Source organism: Amblyomma americanum, chromosome 6 (assembly GCF_052857255.1).
Source record: "Amblyomma americanum isolate KBUSLIRL-KWMA chromosome 6, ASM5285725v1, whole genome shotgun sequence".
Lineage (NCBI taxonomy): Eukaryota > Metazoa > Arthropoda > Arachnida > Ixodida > Ixodidae > Amblyomma > Amblyomma americanum.
The window spans coordinates 54,219,604-54,240,019 of record NC_135502.1 but is presented as its reverse complement, the minus strand read 5'-3'; the positions used below and the strand labels follow the sequence as shown (position 1 = coordinate 54,240,019).

The 20,416-nt window shown below is 46.2% G+C and overlaps 1 protein-coding gene across 1 annotated transcript; it reads left to right on the top strand.

The window, feature by feature from the left end:
• The first annotated feature begins 10 nt into the window (after window positions 1-10).
• Window positions 11-20,109, top strand: Hus1-like (Hus1-like checkpoint clamp component). Its single transcript, XM_077626878.1, has 8 exons — window positions 11-157; window positions 298-425; window positions 512-688; window positions 842-949; window positions 1,620-1,694; window positions 2,213-2,312; window positions 4,740-4,847; window positions 20,000-20,109. The coding sequence occupies exons 1-8, from the start codon at window positions 106-108 to the stop codon at window positions 20,083-20,085; spliced, it is 834 nt and encodes a 277-aa protein (XP_077483004.1). The 5' UTR covers window positions 11-105; the 3' UTR covers window positions 20,086-20,109.
• Window positions 20,110-20,416: the final 307 nt, after the last annotated feature.

Below are 20,416 nucleotides of genomic sequence, written 5' to 3'. Positions count from 1 at the left end.
GCGCTAGCCCTGTTAAGTCAATCCGTGAAGCCCTTGACGTCACATGACCAGGTGACTCTTCTTGCTCAATGGTCCGCGTTGTTTGAAGCATTTCAAGCATCGAGTATGAAGTTTCGCGGGCGGATTGTAGACATTGTGTGTATTCAGCAGTTATCAAGTAAGTCCTTGATATATTTATTATGGTCGACTAATTATGTTTCATATGCGCGGTGCGAGACGATGCCATTTGAGCTCGCTTGAACCGAGCCGGATTTCGAAAGTTTTGCGCATTGCATGGCAGAATAATTTACGTTGCAGGAATCGTGCACACAGTTTCTAAACTGGCTAAGGATGTTACCATGCGTATTACCACGGATAGCGTCTACTTTATTCTGAATGAGGATGCCGTGAACGGTGGCGGGTGGCTTTGGGCCGATATACCGCAGGTATGTGCGCAATGTTTCGCTTTGCTTTCGGGCACACACATGCGTTCACTTATGTGCTCCTGTTGCTGGCGCCGCTTTCGTTTCAGGACACTTTATTTCAGGAGTATAACATGCAAGGTGTTTCAGAAGAATTCAATGAGATATACCTCGATGTTGTAGCTGACCACATCGTGAAAGCACTCAAGTCAGCAGCAGCTGCCAAGTCACTGAAAGTCAAGCTTACAAAAAAACAAACTCCTTGCTTAAGTTTCGAAATTGAATTGGTGAGCCGACTTTCCGCACTTGTTTCCGTCATTAATTTCGTCGCTTACTTTGTGGCGTCTCAGTGCTGTATATTTCTGCAAGTGTGCTGGAAAAAAAAAAAAAAAAACTAGACTAAGGCTTCTGTCGTATTTCATTTATTCCAACGCTCGCAGCCGTCGTTGGTTCCAACGTCTAGAACTGTCGTTCACGACGTGCCAGTGTCTGTGATACCACGTCGGTTGTGGAACAACTTTGCGCAACCCGAAGTGGAGGAAGGCGATGTAAGTACAATACTGCACAGGGCAACAGCAACTTAACTGAAGCGTCTGATGTTTCGCACATTCTCGCACGCACATTTAGGGAAGCCAAACGTCTATCCAAACATGGAGCTTACACTTGATGCCATGGGTGCCTCCTTGCACAATAAGGAAAACTTGTGCTGGCCTTTTCCAAATTACTGTTGCGTGCATAATAATTATTCTTATTTGCATGCGTGTGTGCACCCAAACTATTAATGGCACAGTTAAAGTTACTCAGCTGTCGAAGAGAAGCGTTTTAGGGTAAACAGATGAGGGCAAGAGCAAAATTCGTAACTATGCCTGGCTTTTGTTACTGATTGAAATATTGGATATTTTTCAACTCTTTCTTAAGAAGGAGTTGTGTTGCTCTCTTGATAATAGGTAATTGATTTTTATGTGTCAAAGCTAAGCAAATGGGTATGTTAGACAGTGTTGTGAAGTGCTCCGGAATAATTTCTATCACTTAGGATCTTCAAAACATGCACTGGAATCTTGGTACATATGCATTTTTGCGTCCATAAGAAAGCAGTCATTGTGGCCACAATCAAATAGGTGATTGTGCTGAAGAGCAGAATGCCATAACCACTGAGCCACTGAAGTGAGCCTGTGCTGTTTTGGAGTTTCACATGTAAAACATTGCTTATTTGTGCAGATTGTTGCGTACATGCCGTCGTTAAAGGTGATGAAAAATGTTGTGGACAAGATGAAGAACCTCAGCTCGTATGCGGTGAGAGTTCAGAAAGACTTCTATCAACTTTTTAGTCATCTGCTTAATATTGAAGCTATAAGTCCATTTTACCCTAATATGGGCCTAAACTTGACAGCTACATCATTGTTCTACAGGGTGTTTTTTGTGCTGTTATCATGCAGAATACTTTCTTATGTCTTTACTGTTGTGTAATTACTTTAAGCTTGGGACTGGGCACTGCATTTGGTGCCCAGTAGACACTATCATTGTGGTGCATGCAGGTTTAGTTGAAATGTCTTCTTTACATAAATTCTTCACAGCTTTTTCAACTATGGCATGGTAAAATTGAATCATTGAAGCAGATGTTTTCTAGCTGCAGCTGTCTCTATTAGACCCAGGATAATGGTGTGTCAGAGGTACTCTGAAGGCTGGTAGGATGCCATCAGCAGGAATTACTAAGCAGGAAGTTAGTAATTAATTGAAGTCCTTTTTTCCCATTCTTCATTGCATGAAATAAGTGTGCCAGTCAATCATATCAATGCTTGAATGGATTGCAGACCTTAACGATTTCCAGTGACCATGAAATGACTGCATCTGTTCAGACAGACATGGTCACTGTGACTACACACTTCAAGGGTTTGCTGTTTCCAGTTTCTGGTAGGTCACATTTATGCCATACACACTGTCAGAGCTATGGTTGTGTTATAACTTGTATTTTTCTTTACGTTTACAAAATGGACAGTATTTACTTGTGTCAAATACATCTTTTTTGCTGTTTTAAAACCAAGCATAATTGCAGTGCACCATCGGAGTGCTACTGATTGAAACCAAGACCACCAGAACCATTGTATTGTAATGTACAAGTGGGCATAAATGAAGATGTTTGCATATTGGTGGGGTATCAAGCAAAAGAGCTTTTAATAAGAATCTGCTGAAAAAGATTCACTTTGAATGGCACGGGTAGACTTACTCACTCTGGCCATCGTAAAATATTGCACCAGCTACGTATGAGGAGATCTGCCTTCTTTCGGTGGGGGACGGACGGATGGAAATTAAGCTGTTTTGGACTAGCCAACATGTAGATTTGCCCAGTGACAACCATTCAGTGGGCTAACATGTAGGGCTGACTATTTAGGAGCAGGATTTGTTTCTTAATTAATGGAAGCCTCTGATAATGTGCAAGGGTGTGCATGTGGGACAGTGAAGGTTGCAAAAATTCACTGCTAATATAACAGCAATTTACAGTCAGGTAGCTGGTGCATTGTGAATAATAGAAAAATTCAATGATAAACCGCAACATGCAATGCCTTTTTGTGCTGTGTGTGTGTCTCTCTTTGTTCCCCCAGTTTGCCGTGATTTTTTGGTTCACTGTAAGTAATCCTTGCTGGGCAACCAGAACTGGTTAGCACTACTGGAAGTGAAGTTTAGTAAGGAGTGACAAAAGGTGGACTTGCACTGGCTGTTTCCAAGGCACTGAAATACTTTGCATTCTTAAACTGCATGTAGAACAAAGTGATATTAATACAGTGATCATAGATCATTACTGAAGAAATTGTTATGCCGTGTGCTTTCCAAGTTAACCCCAACAGCAAATTGTGTTAATACTTGCCATAGAAGATGAACTTGTACTCTGTATTGACGAAGGACAAGTGTGCTAAGTGTTTTCTGCACAATGGTTATTTGTAGTCTGATGGCGGTGACACACAAAGGACCGGTCATCTGTGGTACTGACGGTAATTTTTTAGCCCCTCTGCGTGTTCAGGATTTGTGCTGCTACTTTAGAGCTTTTTGGAATTATCAGGCACAGTGAAACATATACCTCTAACACATGCCAGGTAATTAATTAGTATAAATACTTTTTAGTTTTAAATTCTTAATATTTGCCTTCTCCAGAATAAATATCCGCATTTCATGCATGCCTTAGACTTTCGACATTCTGAGCTTGACTCGCACATTGTTTTGTTGCATTGTTTTTCTGCTTGCATGCATAGCTGCGAAAGGGAGAAGCACAGATATTGAGTTTATTTCCTGGAACTCGGGTCTTTCGGGTCAACAGCCGAGCGGCATAACCACTGAACCACTGTGGAAGTTGTATTAGAAGCATACAGAAATTGAAAGCACTTCAGAAGGCCAACTATAATGCTGGTATAGTTGTGAGAGTACAGCATGTTGGATGGTTTTTTAGCTACATGTGCTGGAAATGCGATCTGTGAAGCAGGATTAAGGCACTGATCTAATGGTATTTATGCATCTTTCTAGTTCAATTACGCAGACATTCAGCTTTTGTTTACGTGGTTTAAGAGAAGAATCACTAAAGGTCATGTATGTGTGTTTTGCCCTACGCACAGATGTTTTGTTACCTTCTTAGGTAACCCGAGTGTGTATGGAGGAATCCACTTCATTCAACTGTGATAGCTTTATTGAATACCCTAACAGAACAGCATAACACAAATTTTATGAGAAACAGATGAAGAGCATGCAGCAAATCTAGATTTTATAGACAAAATTATTTTCAAGTATATCAGTGTGATGCGTGTTACGCAGCATGTTTTTTTCCTGTGCATGTGTACAGTGGATGTTCAAACTGTGCTCATATGCTTAGCAATTGTGTTTTATTAAGTACTTCCAGGCTAATCTTAGATTGTAAAAGTAAATTTAGAAAGAATATTTAGTTCCCTAATGGTACATATGTGATGCTTTCAAAGCAAGCAGAATATAGGTACAATGACCAACAGACTGCCATTTACAGACTGTTTATGAAAATAACAAGTAAGCAATACATAGGTTTATGTCTAGCAGCAAAAGGAATGCAATTCGTTAGTTATATCACTGGTAAATGCTCTAGACAACCTTAATTATGGGACTATTTTATAAGACACCTTATTTTTTCCTGATCTTGAACTAAAAAAAATAGTCCCCCAAATTAAATGAAAAAAATGTATATTTGCCTGCCAAAGCAAAATTGTGGTTTATGTGTGGAATGATGGATGAATGTCTATTGGCAGAATTTGATCGCAAGTGCTATGGCAATCAGCGAGTACACTGAACTGCGAGTGGCGAAATTCAATAGCCTTGATGTTTCAGCTGACAGCTCTGTTCCTCCAGCTGGGACATATGAAGCCCGCATTGATCTGCGCAAACTGGTGCCAGTGCTTTTGGCGCAGCAACTCAATCCAAGGCAGGTTGTGTGCAGTAAGTTCAGCAATCTCTCTTTGGAACAGCACCAATATTGGGAACAAGACGCATGAGAATTTGTAGTGACTTGGCAGCTGCTATGGAATTGTCCAAGAGGACATGCCTTTGAGTGAGGTCTCTGGAAGGCTATTCATAATAGTTCCTGCATTTTTCATAGAGCCCATTTCATAAAATCATAATTGAATAGCCTTTTTTTTTGCCTGTTAATTTTAAGACACAAATTCAATTCTGATGCAACATTGTGCTACTGAAATCAATATTATTTTAGTTTTCTTTCTTTCCTTACTGGTCCAGTGATCTTTGTTGTGCCCAAATTCATGGTAGCAATTAGCTGTGTCATTCTTGAAGGAAAAGAATTGTGCATGACTGAAATAGTCTTGTAGCATCTTATTGCTGATAGAGAGAGAAGTGTAAGTTTTGATCGGTGGGTGTCTTTTTTAATAGTGAAAGTGCATTACATTGAAGTACTCCCATTTTTTTTAGCAAGGATGCTTTTGTATTACGATAAAGTTTACAACGGCACACTTGTGCGAAGAAACTCTTGTTAAAATAAGTTGCAGAGCTCTATCGAACTGTGGCTTGATGGCAGGTGTGCGTTGCTTAGAGCGCTTCAAAGCCACATTTAGTAGCATCATTTTATTCCTTTGCCCTGTTAAGGTCATAACAGATAAAGCCAGGCACGTAGCCAGGATTTTTTTTGTGGGATGGGGCCCATGGAAGTTTCTTGTACACTAAAAGGGTGGGGGGTGGTTGGTTGCCGGGCGTCGCATAACCAACAAGAGCACTGCCGAATGAATTTGGGGGAATGATTTTTAATTTTGGGAGGGGAGGTGGGGTCCTTTGGCCTCTCCTTGGATATGTGCCTGGATAGAGCAATGACATTTTGAGATCTGCCCTAATTGCAGTTGAATGTTATGTGTGCGAGGCATTCACCATAAATTCAAGGTCATTGTCATTTATTTTCATCCTTCTATCCTCTATGAGATTAGGATGAGATTAGGAAGTTTGCAGGCATAGGGTGGGCGCAGCAGGCAAAGGACAGGGTTAATTGGAGAGACATGGGAGAGGCCTTTGCCCTTTTGAGTGAATAGTCACCCGTCGACTACAGCAACACCTAGAAGAGAAGGGGCACTACCCGGACAGCATGTTTGGTTTCCGGGCAAAGCTGTCCACGCAGGACGTCCTCCTTCAGATCAAAGAAGAAGTCCAAACGCAAGTCCCGTACAATGGTGAAAACGTTATCATGGCCCTAGACGTCAAAGGCGCTTTTGATAATGTAGGCCACGCCGCCATCATGGAGGGACTCAACAATGCCAACTGCGGAAAAAAGATCCACGATTACACCAGGGCCTTCCTAAGCAACAGGACAGCCACAGTGGAAATCGGGGAGCTCAGAGGAGAAAAAATCAACACGCCAAACAAGGGCACACCGCAAGGCTCGGTAATATCACCGGTACTCTTCAACGTAGCGATGATAGAACTAGCAAGAAGACTCGAAAAGATCGAGGCCATCGGTTTCGCAATCTATGTGGATGACATCACGATATGGGCCAACCAGAGAACGCTAGGACAAAAAGAGAGAAGTTTACAAGAAGTGGCGACGTGTGTGGAAGAGCATGGGAAAGAAAGAGGACTGGCGTGCTCCACTGAAAAGTCGGGAGATCATCAAAATCCAGAGAGGGAAGAAAAACTCCGGAGAAGGTAGAAATCCTGCTCGAAGGAAGCCACATTCTGGGAAGAGAACAGGTCAGAACCCTCGGAAAGTGGATCCAAACAAACAGGAGATGCGGATTCGCAATCAACCGGCTTAAGCTGGTTACGACGCAAGTGGCAAGAGTGATAACCAGAGTATCGCAGAGAAGACATGGCATAAAAGAAAGCGACACTCTGAAACTCGTAAGAAGTTTGATCATAAGTAGGGTGACCTACTCCCTCCCATACTTCCAAACAACCCAAGGAGAAAGGGACCAAATCAACGCAATCATTCGGAAGGCGTATAAACGGCCCTTCATCTGCCGATGCATGCAGCAAACGAGAAGCTACTAGCGCTCAGCATTCACAATACATTCGAAGAGCTGGAAGAGGCACAGCTAGAGACGCAAAAGAAAAGGCTGGTGCTAACAAGAAGTGGCAGAAGAATCCTAGCAAAGTTGAGGTACAATTAAAAAAATATACTAGAAAAGGAAGCGGACATCCCCGACAACATCAGAGCCACTATCAAAGTCTGCTTGCTCCCCATAAACATGGACCCAAACCTACACCCGGCTAGGAGAAAGGCAAGAGCAAAATACATAGAAGAGAAACTGGCGGTCAAAGAAAATACAGTATATGTGGACGCGTCCAGATATAGAGGAAGAGGCGTGAGAATAGCAGCGGTAGCACTCAACTGGGAGGGCGTAGAATTCGCTAGCGCATCCATTAAAAACGGTATGGTTGATGAGGGCGAGGAACTCGCAGTTGCTCTAGTGATCGGCGAAGGCAACTGGATCGGAAAATCTTTAATCATCCTAACGGACTTGAAAGAGACGTGCAGGAGCTATATGAAAGGAAAGATGAGTAAATGGTGCAAGACAGGTCCTAGCACAAGTGGCTCCAAAAAAGGACCAGGCGAGGCATGTTGTTTTCTGGGTACTTGGACATGCGGAAGTATGGGGCAACCTCAGGGCCGATGAGACCGCTCGAGCCTCCACGAACCGAGCCTCACATCCACTCAGCCCGGAGGGGGCCTCAGAAAACGTAATGCCCACCTTCTCAGAAATCACCAACTACTACAGGGGGGTAAGGAAAAGATATCCGGAACTGCACTCTAGCCTGACTCAGGAAGAGGCGTTCATGTGGAAGAGGCTCCAAACAGAAACCCTAGCTAATATTTTCATATTAAATAAGATGTATCCAACCCAGTACAGGGACACGTGCCCCAAATGCGGAGGCAGACCCACAATGTATTACAGAACGTGGGAGTGCAAGGACAATTATAGTTTCCATAATCAGAAAGAACCGTGTCGGGAGCAGTGGGAGGAAGCGCTTCCCAGCCACAATCCAGCCTTCCAACGAAGGCTGGTACAACATGCTGCGAAAGCTGCCAGATCCAATGGGGCCCTGGAATAGGGGCTCCACCCGCTGAAGAGGGCGAAGACATCGCAAGATAAAGACGACCTCTAAACTCTGAAGTGCATAGAAACTAGAGCAATAAAGTTTATCCTATCCTATCCTTTGCCCTGCAGTGGGTGTAGTCAGGGTGGTGGTGGTGATGATGATGATGACCCTCTATAGGGTCATTCCACGCCAAATGCCTCACATGTAGCACTCGACCATCTCCAATTTGTTAAAAAAATTCACGGAAACTTATACCAATGTGCATAATCACAGCCTGAAATATTTTTGCCGAAAAAAACTTATTCATGAGATGAGCGCAGTCTGAATATTTAGAAAAAGGAGGAAACCAAGCACTGCTCAATAATAATGATAAACTGAAATTTTTAGAAGAAACTCCACAATTTTTTCAATGACATTTGCACAGATTCTGGCTTTCTATATAATTCGGAGCATACAGCTTTATACGGCATAAATATTAAAAAAAAATTTATAGAGAATATAGAAATGTACCATTTTTGTCGTTCTTTTAATACCAACTTGTTCTCAGGAATTCGGAAATAGTGTTTTGCTTCCCTAGGTGTCCAGTACCTATAACCAATGTTACAGCCTTACAGGTGATGAAACTGCGTACACCAAAGTGAAAAAAATACTAAAGTTGCAGAAAGCTGTGGCTGTGTTTTGAGCCATAAACACCCGTTAATTTGACCCTGAGCTGGTCAAAATAAAAATTCAATTTTTATTTTTTACTATTTTTACTTGGACCACCTCAGGGTGAAGTTAACTAGTGTTTTTGGCTCAAAATGCACTTTTGCAACTTTAGTATTTTTTTACTTTGATGTACACAGTTTCATCACCTGTAACATTGGTTCTAGATACTAGACATCTGCAGACGCAGAATGACTATTTCCGAGGGCAAGTTGATATTAAAAAAAGACAAAAATGGCACATTTTAATATTTTCTTTCAATTAAAAAAAAAATATTTATGCTGGATAAAGCTACATGCTTCAAATTATATAGAAAGCCAAAATCTGTGCAAATGTCACTGAAAAAATTGTGGAGTTTTTTCTAAAAATTTCAATTTTTTTTTATTAATTATTGGGCAGTGTCCGGTTTCTCGCCTTTTCTAAATGTACAAACTGCTCTCACCTCGCGAATAAAGTTTTTTTGGCAAAAATATTTTGGGCTTTGATTACGCACAATTGGATAACTTTACGTTAATTTTGTAGCGACAGCTACATTACGGTAGCATTTCGAGCCTTCAGCGTGGCGGCGCCGCCACGCTGTCACATGGTTGGTCATGTGGTTCGTGCAGCGCCGTGGCTGGTCACCTGGTTCATCACGTGATGCGGAGCAGCTGCTGAGTAAGTTCCACTCGGCCAGCTGTAGCTATCGCGTCACTCCAGGTTTAACCAGAGCTAAACCACCGCCAATTTTTTTTTTAACAAATTGGAGATGGTCGACCGCAACGTTTGGGGTGTTTGGCGTGGACTGACCCTATAGCATTCTTTTATTATGGCAGGAGCATTAGTTAAGCTATGGACCACTGTCAAAAAAATTGAGGGGTGATCAATCGGATTGATGTGGAGGAATTGTGATAGCATTCTTCTTTCACTCGCCAGTCTGTTCTAATTCTGATTCTATGCCACTTGTGTCATCTCTCCATCTCCCATTGTGTCATCTCTGGTTGTTAACTTAAATTGTGGTAGCTACTCAAAACGTGTCGCATCGATATATCGCGGCGAGTATGTGTACCAGTAGCAGCGCAGTGGTGCAGCAGATAAGTAATGCGCCACTGCACCAGCAGGTGGCCATTTTAAACACAGCCACCAGTGGGGCTTGTGAGACTTGTGTTGCTTTTCCTGAGCAATGCGGAGAAGGAATAGCTCCTGCAAGCCTAATTTTTGCATAGCGAGTTCTTCGGAAGGCTGTCTACCTTGCATGCAGGCCTCCTGTGGTCCAAGTTATTTTCTTCTTAGTCATTGTCATTTTTTCTGAGTTATTAGTCCAGCATCTCCCTATCCCAGACAAGTTGAGAGGGGGAGGGGGACTGTTCGCAGGTGAAGAGAGGAAAATCCCCCTGAACACCGCTTGCCATGGTTGGCAGGTGGAGGTTTTACACAGATGCCGATGCCGCGCAGTGTTCACTGTCACGGCCCTCCTTACACTCTCATATTAAAACAAAGAAAGCCTTTGCATTTATTTTGTTTTGTGGTGTGTGCAACTGTTTTCTGCCTGTGCATACATGAGCACTGCTTTTTGTGCATTTTAAAACCTGTGATGGCCAAAATGTAATCATTTCACACAATAGGCCTTTTTACAAATAGGTCAATTGCTGATGCCTTGTTCGACAGTGGGCTGTGTAAGGTGTGCACTCAGAAATGAGAGCTTGAGGCTTGCCACAGCCCAAAAGCTTAATGCATCGGGAGTAGTCAAAGTGTTTGTGAACTAGTTTGGCTGGCATTTTAGCACAATCAAGTGCTTGCTAAAATTTCTCATATTTCTGTATTTATTGTCTAGTCCTGTATTGCAGAGTCATTCACTAGAACGAAGTGTTCCACCTGAAATGTAGTTTTCTTGGCTGTATAGCCTGCTTCACCCACCGAAGCGTAGAGCTCTCATAACTTGCATGTTGCACTGTGCTAAGGGTGTTTAACATGGTACAGAAGCAGTGTAGTTGGCAGAGGTGAACACTGTAAAGGCATTGACTCTTGTGCATCCTGTTTAGTGTGTTTCCCTTGTAACTAGAGCCATAGTCTTAAAATATGCTGATGCACTAGAGGAAGACTGTTTGTGGCACACGGTTGACAATTCTGTAGTGTGTATTTTTAGTGCCCTAGCACTTATAGTGGCCATTCCCCGCATTTAGCCTATGTGTGTTTGTCTGAAGGCGGTTTTGTGGCAGGCTGCTTACCTGCCCACCAAGTGGCGGGCAAGTGAGCATTAGCAGCCTGCCCACCGTGTCAGGCGTCAGCTCAATTAGTCGTGAGAGGCTGCTCGTGAAGATCAACCTGGATCGCAACCCAACCCAAGCAACCCAAGTCCCCTCGTGATGGCAGGATCTGCGATAGAAGGCAGTGGTGCACTGCGTGACCGCTGCACCACTGTGCCAGGAGTTCTAGGAAGACTCCCAGGGATATGTGAATGTTGAGAATGACCAGTTCTGTAGATATGGAAATTAACCCATTATCGCTATCTGAACAACTGCCATCCGTGAATACTGGATCTGAACGTGGGAACAGAAGTGAAAACCGAACTGCTAGTGCACCTAATTCGCATTCGGCCGAAATATGCAAATTGACCATAATTTTTTTTTGTGTGTGTGTTTTGCCTTAATAAGCTACTAGTTAAATTTAATTAACCAGCCTTCGAGGTGTCGAACTCGGAAGAGAGTAGAGTGTCCCATAGGACATCTGATTAACCAGTTTACATCTTGTTATTTAGCATTTTTTTCGCTTTCACATGTGGCTGGCTGTGACCCTCTTAGGTCACGAGATATACCGTTAGGTATAAGGTGCACAGGCCAGGGTTGGAACACCTGTTTTTAGGAATGCAGTGTCACTGTAGAAGGTCTCATGCTAGTACTTGCACTTCCAGTTCTTCCGAAGAATATGAAAGAAAAAGGACCCACATGATCAATGTTCGTGTACCCTGATGTCAAAGCTCTTGATACGAAGCTCATAAATGAAATTTGCGCCTGGCATGGCCTACTGTCGGTGAAATGTGACATGGCAGTTACGTAGCTGCTAGCAGAGAGACTTGTAGGCTTAATGCCTCAGGAGCGAAGGAACAACACCACTGCTGCGAGCCAACACCAGAACAGAACTGCAAGCCATGGCTGCACGAGCCACGGCGAGGTGCCATCTTTATTGTCTTCGCCGGGTGGCGCGTGCTATCCCAGTTCCCGGCGCCACCCAAGAGAGGGCTCTACAGGGCCTCCCGCCTTGACTGAAGTCGAAACAGACAGAGGGCCGGCGAGGGCACTGGAGCAGTAGGTCAGGCGGTGCTGCGAATCTTTCCAGTGCAGTCTCCACGTAAGTTGGCTTAAGGTGGCCTAGGCTGACAGTCTCTTCACGGCCGTTCTGTAGGAGGGTAGTGGTTTTCGGGGCACAGCGGAGAACGCGGAAAGGTCCATCGTAGGCCGGTGTTAGTGGAGCTCGGACAGCGTCGCGGCGCACAAAAACGTGGGTCGAAGTGGCCAGGTCAGGGTGCACAAAAATGTTATGGTGGCGGGACGGACGCGGTGGAGTAGGCTGGGGGTCTTTAACGCAATCGAGCAGGTGTTGAAGTAATTCCTGGGGCTGGGCTAGGAGCTGCTGGGATGTAAAGAAGTCTCCTGGAAGACTCGGAGCAGTACCATACACCAGCTCTGCAGCTGAGCACTGTAAGTCTTCCCGGATGACAGCCCTGAGACTAAGGAGCACAAGGGGCAAGGAGTCGACCCAGGTGACGCAATTGAGGCGGGCAGCTAGGGCGGCCTTCAATTGGCGGTGAAGGCGTTCCACCATGCCGTTGGCACACGGATGATATGCAGTGGTACGGCAATGCCTGGCGCCGAGAATATGATTAAGGGAAGCAAATAGGGAGGACTGAAACTGGCGTCCACAGTCTGTTGTCACGGTGCCAGGACAACCAAATCGAGATACCCACACAGAAATGAAGGCGCGGGAAACAGTCTCTGCGGTGATGTCAGGAATGGGGACTGCCTCCGGGCAGCGAGTGAAGCGGTCGACTATGGTCAGGATATAACGGTAGCCTCGAGATATGGGTAGAGGGCCCACAATGTCGAGATGTACATGGTCGAAACGACGGCCAGGTGGTAAGAAGGCTTGGGAAGTCATCTTGGTATGACGACAGACATTGGTCGTCTGGCAGGGCAGACACAGGCACGTCCAAGCGCGCACATCAGCGTTGTTGCCGGGCCAAACATAGTGCTGGGTGAGAAGGCGCTGAGTAGCCGGGTTGCCTGGGTGGCATATGTCATGTAGGGAATGGAAGATGGGGCGACGTAGTGAAGCCGGAACAAAAGGGCTGGGAACTGGGACTGAAACTGGCGTCCACAGTCTGTTGTCACGGTGCCAGGGCAACCAAATCGAGATACCCACACAGAAATGAAGGCGCGGGAAAGTCTCTGCGGTGAGATCAGGAATGGGGACTGCCTCCGGGCAGCGAGTGAAGCGGTCGACCATGGTCAGGATATAACGGTAGCCTCGAGATACGGGTAGAGGGCCCACAATGTCGAGATGTACATGGTCGAAACGACGGCCAGGTGGTAAGAAGGCCTGGGAAGTCATCTTGGTATGACGACAGACGTTGGTCGTCTGGCAGGGCAGACACAGGCGCGTCCAAGCGCGCACATCAGCGTTGTTGCCGGGCCAAACATAGTGCTGGGTGAGAAGGCGCTGAGTAGCCGGGTTGCCTGGGTGGCATATGTCATGTAGAGAATGGAAGATGGGGCGACGTAGCGAAGCCGGAACAAAAGGGCTGGGAAGGTCTGTTGACACATCGCACTACAAGGGCTCAGGCGAGCAGGGATGGGGCACAAGCCGTAGCCGTAGAACGAGGGTTCTCTCAAAAGCGACAAGCTCATGGTCATTATGCTGGGCAGAAGAGAATGCGGCCCAGTCGACGATGGGAGATGGAGTGTCTATCGCGGCTATACGAGAGAGGGCATCAGTGGCGGTGTTGGCGGCACCTTTCACATGGCGGATGCCGGTAGTAAATTCCGAGATATAAGCGAGCTGACGGAGTTCGCGTGACATGTACTTCGATGAGTTAGTGCAGAACACATATGCCAGTGGCTTATGATCGGCCAGCACGTGAAACTGGCATCCTTCTACAAAATGCCGAAAGTGCTGCATTACGGAGTAGATGGCTAGGAGCTCTCGGCCAAAGACGCTGTAGCGGGTCTCAGCAGGAAGAATCTTCCGAGAGTAAAAAGACAATGGTCTCCACTCGGAGTTAATGTATTGCTGTAAGACGGCTCCGACGGCCACGCTGGAGGCATCCACCATCAATCCCGTAGGGGCGTTGCTGCGCGGATGGACAATAAGTACGGCGTTCGCGACTACTTGCTTTGCGGCAGTAGAGGTGGCCTGGGCTTTTGACGACCAAGAAATGGCGGAGGACGGGCCAGCGGTTGACCGGAGGAGGTCAGTGAGCGGGCGAAGCAGCTCTGCACAGTGCGGGATAAAGTGCCTGGAAAAATTCACCAGCCCCAGGAATTTGTCGTAAGTGGCGCAGTGTTGTAGGCTGGGTATAATTCTCGATGGTCTGGACGTGGGACGCGAGAGGGCGGATACCCTCTGAGGATGTGTGGTGACCCAAAAACTCGAGCTCAGATGCACCAAAAGCGCACATGGAGGCGTTCACAACCAGGCCGTACTACTGAAGACGCTTGAAGAAAGCACGTAGGTGTTGTTCATGATCATCAGGCGTAGTGCTGGCGATGAGGACATCATCAAGGTACTTGAATACAGTCGGTAGGCCCCGCGTGACCTCGGCCATGAACCGCTGGAAGGTTTGAGCCGAATTGCGTAATCCAAAAGGCATCCGCACGTACTCAAACAAACCAAAAAGTGTCGTGATAGCGGTCTTAGGTATGTTGGTGGGTTCGATGGGAATTTGGTGATACGCTTGAACCAGGTCAACTTTGCTAAAAATGGTGCAGCTGGCGAGGCGTGATGTAAAGTCCTGGATGTGGGGCAGCGGATAGCTGTCGTGGACAGTTTTGGCATTCAACGCCCTATAGTCGCCACAGGGGCGCCAGTCACCGGGATCACGCTTGGGCACTAGATGCAGCGGAGACGCCCACGCGCTGGACGAAGGGCGTATAATGCTGAGCTGTAGCATGTGGTCGAACTCACGTTTGGCGATAGATAGACGGTCTCCAAACAAGTGGCGCGGTCGAGCAGCTGTGGGTGGACCCCGGGTGACGATGTGGTGTGTCACCGTATGTTTAGGTTTAGGCGCCTGAGTGAGGTTGCATGGCTTGGTGTGCTTCGGGAAATCCGCCAACACTTTTGCGAACTTTGAGGAAAGTATCAGCGTGCGGATGCCCACGGGAGCAAGGTCGAACAAGACTCCCGAGATGGAGAGATGAGTCAGACCGTCGGTAAGGCGACGATGCTGCACGCTGACGTCCAAGTCGAAGTATGAGAGGAAGTCTGAGCCGGTGATTGGGTGAACCACGTCTGTGATGACGAAGACCCATTGAAAAGTGCAGCGAAGCCTGAAGTCGAGGGTGAGAGATTGTAGTCCGTACGTGGCGATGGACGAGGCGTTGGCAGCACGGAGTAACTGCCCTGATGACTTGGTACGATCAGCCTTAGTCGGTGGAACCACGCTGATTTCCTCTCCCGCGTCTATTAGGAACCGGGTGCGGAGGACTTGTCAGTCACCATAGACAGGCTGCTCGGATGACTGGTGGGACCACACGCCGCCGTTAGTGATCCTGGCGGGCATTGCCCTGGCCACGAACAGGGCAGTGTACACTTTGTGGCCCGGTGTCGAAAACGCCGGAGGGCTGGTACTCCGAGCTTGACGTGGGCGCGAAAGAGCGCGATGATCGAGATGAGGAGGCCGGGTCTCTTGGGGTGGGCTGCGGAGTGCGGCAACTGAGGCGGCAAGTTCATCGAGACGTGCCTCATGGTGCGAAATAGCCGGGTCTGTAGGCGGCAAAACAGCAGCGACGGACGGGGAGGTCGTCGCATGAACGTTATCGGCGAGCTCAGCCAGGCGGCCGAGGGTGATGGCACCGGCCGCCACAAGAACGAGGCGGATGGGCTGGGGAAGGCGTTGGAGGAAAAGCTCTCGAAGCAACGCCGAGTGTTTGGGGATATCGCGCTCCCCGAGGCGCTGTCGCATCCGGTGCAGAAGCTGGGAAGGGCGCCAGTCACCAAGGTCTTCCTCGGTAAGGAGCTGCTGGAGACGGCTGCATTCCGACGGCCTAAATCTCTCCAGCACCTTGGTTTTCAGGTGCTGATATGGTGTAGCACCCATGGGGGCGGAGAGAACATCGGAGAGCTCACCGGCAACGTCAGGAGGAAGGCTCGAGGCGACATGGTAGTAGCACGTCGTCTCTGAGCTGATGCGGGAAAGGCAAAATTGCGCCTCGATCTGGTGGAACCAAACTTGTGGGTTCTGGGGCCAGACAAGTGGGAGGCGAACCTGCAGTGACGAGACGTCCTGCGGATGCGAGTCCTGTCCCGTGGATGCAGCGGGATCGGTCATTGCTCGTCCTAGGTCACCAATGTAGGCTTAATGCCTCAGGAGCGAAGGAACAAGACCACTGCTGCGAACCGACACCAGAACAGAACTGCGAGCCATGGCTGCACGAGCCACGGCCAGGTGCTGTCTTTATTGTCTTCGCCGGGTGGCGCGTGCTATCCGAGTTCCCGATGCTATTCAAGAGAGGCAGTTACGTAGCTGCTAGCAGAGAGACTCATGCCAGCCACCAGTTCTGCAAGTATTGAGTAAAGTGGCAGTGATGGCAGCTTGTGATGGCAATGAAAATCCTGAATAGACAAAAAGGCTGTGACAGAAGTGGAACCAGTGCCCGCTGCCCTGCCACCTTTTGTAGCAGCATTCCACTGGGCTACGAGTGGAACTTGTTCTGGAGTTATATGTTTCAGAGCACTGCTGTCATTTTATAAGAGTAGGTGGTCATGCGGCGTTCAAGGCGATATAGCCTTTAATGGCTCATACTCGTGTCTGTCCGTTACATTTTAGGTCTTGTGACCCTAATATCACGTGAAATCACTGCCACGTGACCTTGTGATGTCACGTGATCTCTCTGCCACGCTCGCGCCAGCTGCTCTTCTCTTCTGTCGTGAAATGAATTCAAGCGCAGAAAATTCAAATCAGTGACGGATTTCGCCTTCCCGCAGTTAAGAGATATCTAAGTGTCTCCAACGAATTTTTTTTGCAGACAGTTGTCTGATGAACTCCCAATAGGTGAAGTGGAATCATAGCATATTAAATCAGTAAACGCCTGCATTAACCCATTTGCTTCTGAAGCTGGGATTCTGCTGGTTGGTGGGCAACTGAGCCAGTCTCTGAACCCGGCGAATTGCTGGCGGCAAGAAAAATGTTTGTCTTAAAATATGTAAAAAGAAGTGGCACTATTGAAAAAGCTCTTCTTGTTTATTTAGTAGCTTATGCCAGACGATTGTAATTTTTCCACTAATTTCTTAAATAGTTTGATAGGGAAAAATTCTTTTCAATGCTAGCTTGACGACTCGGGGATGCAGTATCTCAGTGCTGTCAACAGCACATGTTACTGCAAACTTGAGAGACGTGGAAAATTAAAGAAAAAATGCCCTACTAATGGTAAAACCTAAGGTAGTGTTTGAATATGATAAAACTATGGGGGGCATGAACTGTGAAGATCAGCAGCTGGCGCCATTCCCCATATTACATAAATACACCAAAGGTTACTAGAAAATGTTTTTGTGATGGATTTGGCTGTGTAAAACAACTACTTACTGTACCAGAAAGCTACTGGAAAAAAAATGCGCTGCACTGACTGGGAAGTTTTATTTTATCGAACACATCAGTGTGGAGGCAGTGTTGCCTGGATACAAGCGAACGGGGGAAACCAACTGTAGCACCATCCCCAGTGCGTCCTGCAAACTTATGAAGAGGCTATAACTCGTCAAATACCTCCCAAATGCAGCTAAACTAAACCCATCACGTAGGTGCTTAGTTTTGTTTCTAAAGCGCAGGGCAAAAAAAGGGGAAAATCTCGTTGGGAATATGAAAAACATAACATGGCACTTCACGTGCTTGACTGTTTCAACCTTTTTTACTTAAAGAAAAGTTTTAGATGCTCAAGATTTGCACCTGTCTTGAGAGCAAAATGAAATAAAAATGGTTCTGTTGTGACATTTATAGTGCAAGCTATTGCTAGTTCTTTGTAGTGACTGCGGTCATCCCCCCCCCCCCCCCATAGAAAAAAATTTCGTGGCACGCTGCAGGTGGGTGGAAGCAAATGGGTTAACCTGCTACCTAACCAGAATATTGCCCAGGTGGGCATGGCATGTTGAAAGAGAGAAGAAGTAAAGTTGAATGATAGCATGGAGGAAGGAAAGAATTTAGGAGGCTGTTAAGTCACTTTATGAAGCCGGATGCGAGTGCTCCCTCTCGCTAGTTGGCCGCCATCTCAGTGTGTTTGCGCATGTGTAGCAGACAATGAAGCAGGCGCTGCTGTGCCCAGTGCTACTATTGGCCAAAGCCTCCCAGTAGCCATTACAAAAACACGTGATTTCCGGCACACATTTTGTCGTACAGCTCAAATAGCGAGGGCCTCTCCTCCCTAAGCTTTCCTTTTTCCATGAATGAGAAGTTGTTGGTTTGTTGGGAGTGGCGGCAATAGTAATGCTGATGTAGTGGCGGCCAGACCCTTTATAATGAATGGACGCAATGTCCTAGCCTACCAGAGTGAGTTGGAAAAGTGAGGGTAGAAATTTTGAAGTACATAAAAGGGGAGAAATATTTTTCAAAAAAGTGTTCTCAAGGATGCATCACCTGTGGTCGACGAATTAATACACTCATTGGTGCATGTGGTGGTGGCGTGGGCACAGCTATGGCTGTCACTTTGCCTCAATAGAGGGCCACAGGCATGCAAATATAGCAAGGCAAAAATGCCGAATCAATTGTTTGCTAGGATGATCTACAATTTTCTGTTAAACAGTTCTGCCTTGGGTGCAAAACTTAATAGGGTAGAATATGGAAAAAATCACCCAGTTCTATAGAGTTTCTGACATTCTTTTGACACAAGTTGCATGGGACACACTGTACATGCTGGATGAAGTAAATTCCGTGTATTAATTCTCGGAACTTTTTTTTTTTGCACCACGGAAGAGAGCTTACCTTTGCTTTTCAAGTTAAGTATATGACCTAGTCACCAGCCTGTCGATCGATTAGTTTATAATGGCATTATGCTCAACTGCTTCTGAGTTCTATCAATGTGGCATCAACAACTTGCTGAACACATGCACTCTGAACATGGACATGTACGTACTTGTTAATGGCACGTGCCATGTTCTGTGACAGATTGTTTGCCTGAAGGACAATAATTGTTGATAAAGTTAATGCTGCTTGGATATATTGTAGTACTATGTTGATTATGGCACTCTTACTAAAAAATTGCTGATGCTGTGAGCTGTGTTATAAAAATGTGTATCGGGCTGAAAAATTTGCACCAATTTTCCTGTCTTTTGTGCTGATTTGGATGTTTGGTGGTGGGTGGGTATGGTTTAATGCTGTAAGGATTTGATGATGATCTCACAATAAGCAAAAACCACTGGCATTTGTACGGCATGTACTGTTTTTGTCAAAAGTAACCAGGCAGGCGTGAACGGCCTATGAGCGGGAGCACGGTCGTGAGGTGGCATTGCGTTTGCCTTAACCATGCAGAGAGTGTGTGGGCACAGAGCAGTCATCAGCGGTAATCTTTGAGCAAGTGCTCGCCAGCAAGCGCCGGCAACACAATGCCACCTCATGACCGTGCTCCAGCTCCCGGGTCGTTCGCGCCTGCCTGGCTACTTTTGACAAAGACGGTACCTTGCTTAATATGTGGGCCAATAGAGGGTTAGCTGCTCTTAATGCAATTTATGCTGTGTGTAGTTCTGTGGGGTCCTTGGTATTGCCATGCTGCCACAGTGCAGAATATTTTATGCAGACTTCTCAAGTGTTGCATTTTACTACAAAGAGAAAAAAAAACTGGAGGTAGATGCTACAATTAGGCCTCTGCTATGGTCCAAAGTAAACACAAAGTAGAAGGACAATTGAAACTGTCAATTTTCTCACATTACTCAAGATAGACCGATAGTTTCAGCAGTTACAACATGCAGTCATGTTGGGTAGTTAGGTAGCTGCGTTCCAATGCTTCAGTGTACCCATTGCTAAATTTCAGACTGCTGTGCTTGCAATGGGGTGAGTGATGTTGCTTTTAAAATCTTGGAAACCTGCTTTGAAAGTTATGCACAGATTTCGTCATTTTTTACAGCTGCAGCATTTAAAAGTTGTCCTTATATTGTTCTTTTGCTTCCAGAAATTGTTCACAAGAAGTTGTGCCATGTCACCTTCAACCATGACTATGGCTCTTTGCAGTACTTGCTGCCATGTGTGTACAACTAAGCACAACAAAGGTGTCCTGCATATGATGGTCGCACAGTTTATGATGGTCACACAGAATTTGTCCTCTTGCTTCACTGATTTGTGACATATACTGTAATTACAGTGGCCAAGAAAGTCTACAGGCCAGAATGCTTGACAAATTGCTTGGGCATGCTGTCATGTTGTTGAATCATCTTTATCCCGTGATGAAATACACACTGCTAACAGCACCTTTGGAGAGTAGTAGAGTGCCACAAGCGGAGTGGCTAAACTCTTTTTCGAGGTTGTTACAGCACGATATTAAGTCATAGCAGCATGCCTACCATTGTCAGCGTTCCTTTATTCAATGGCA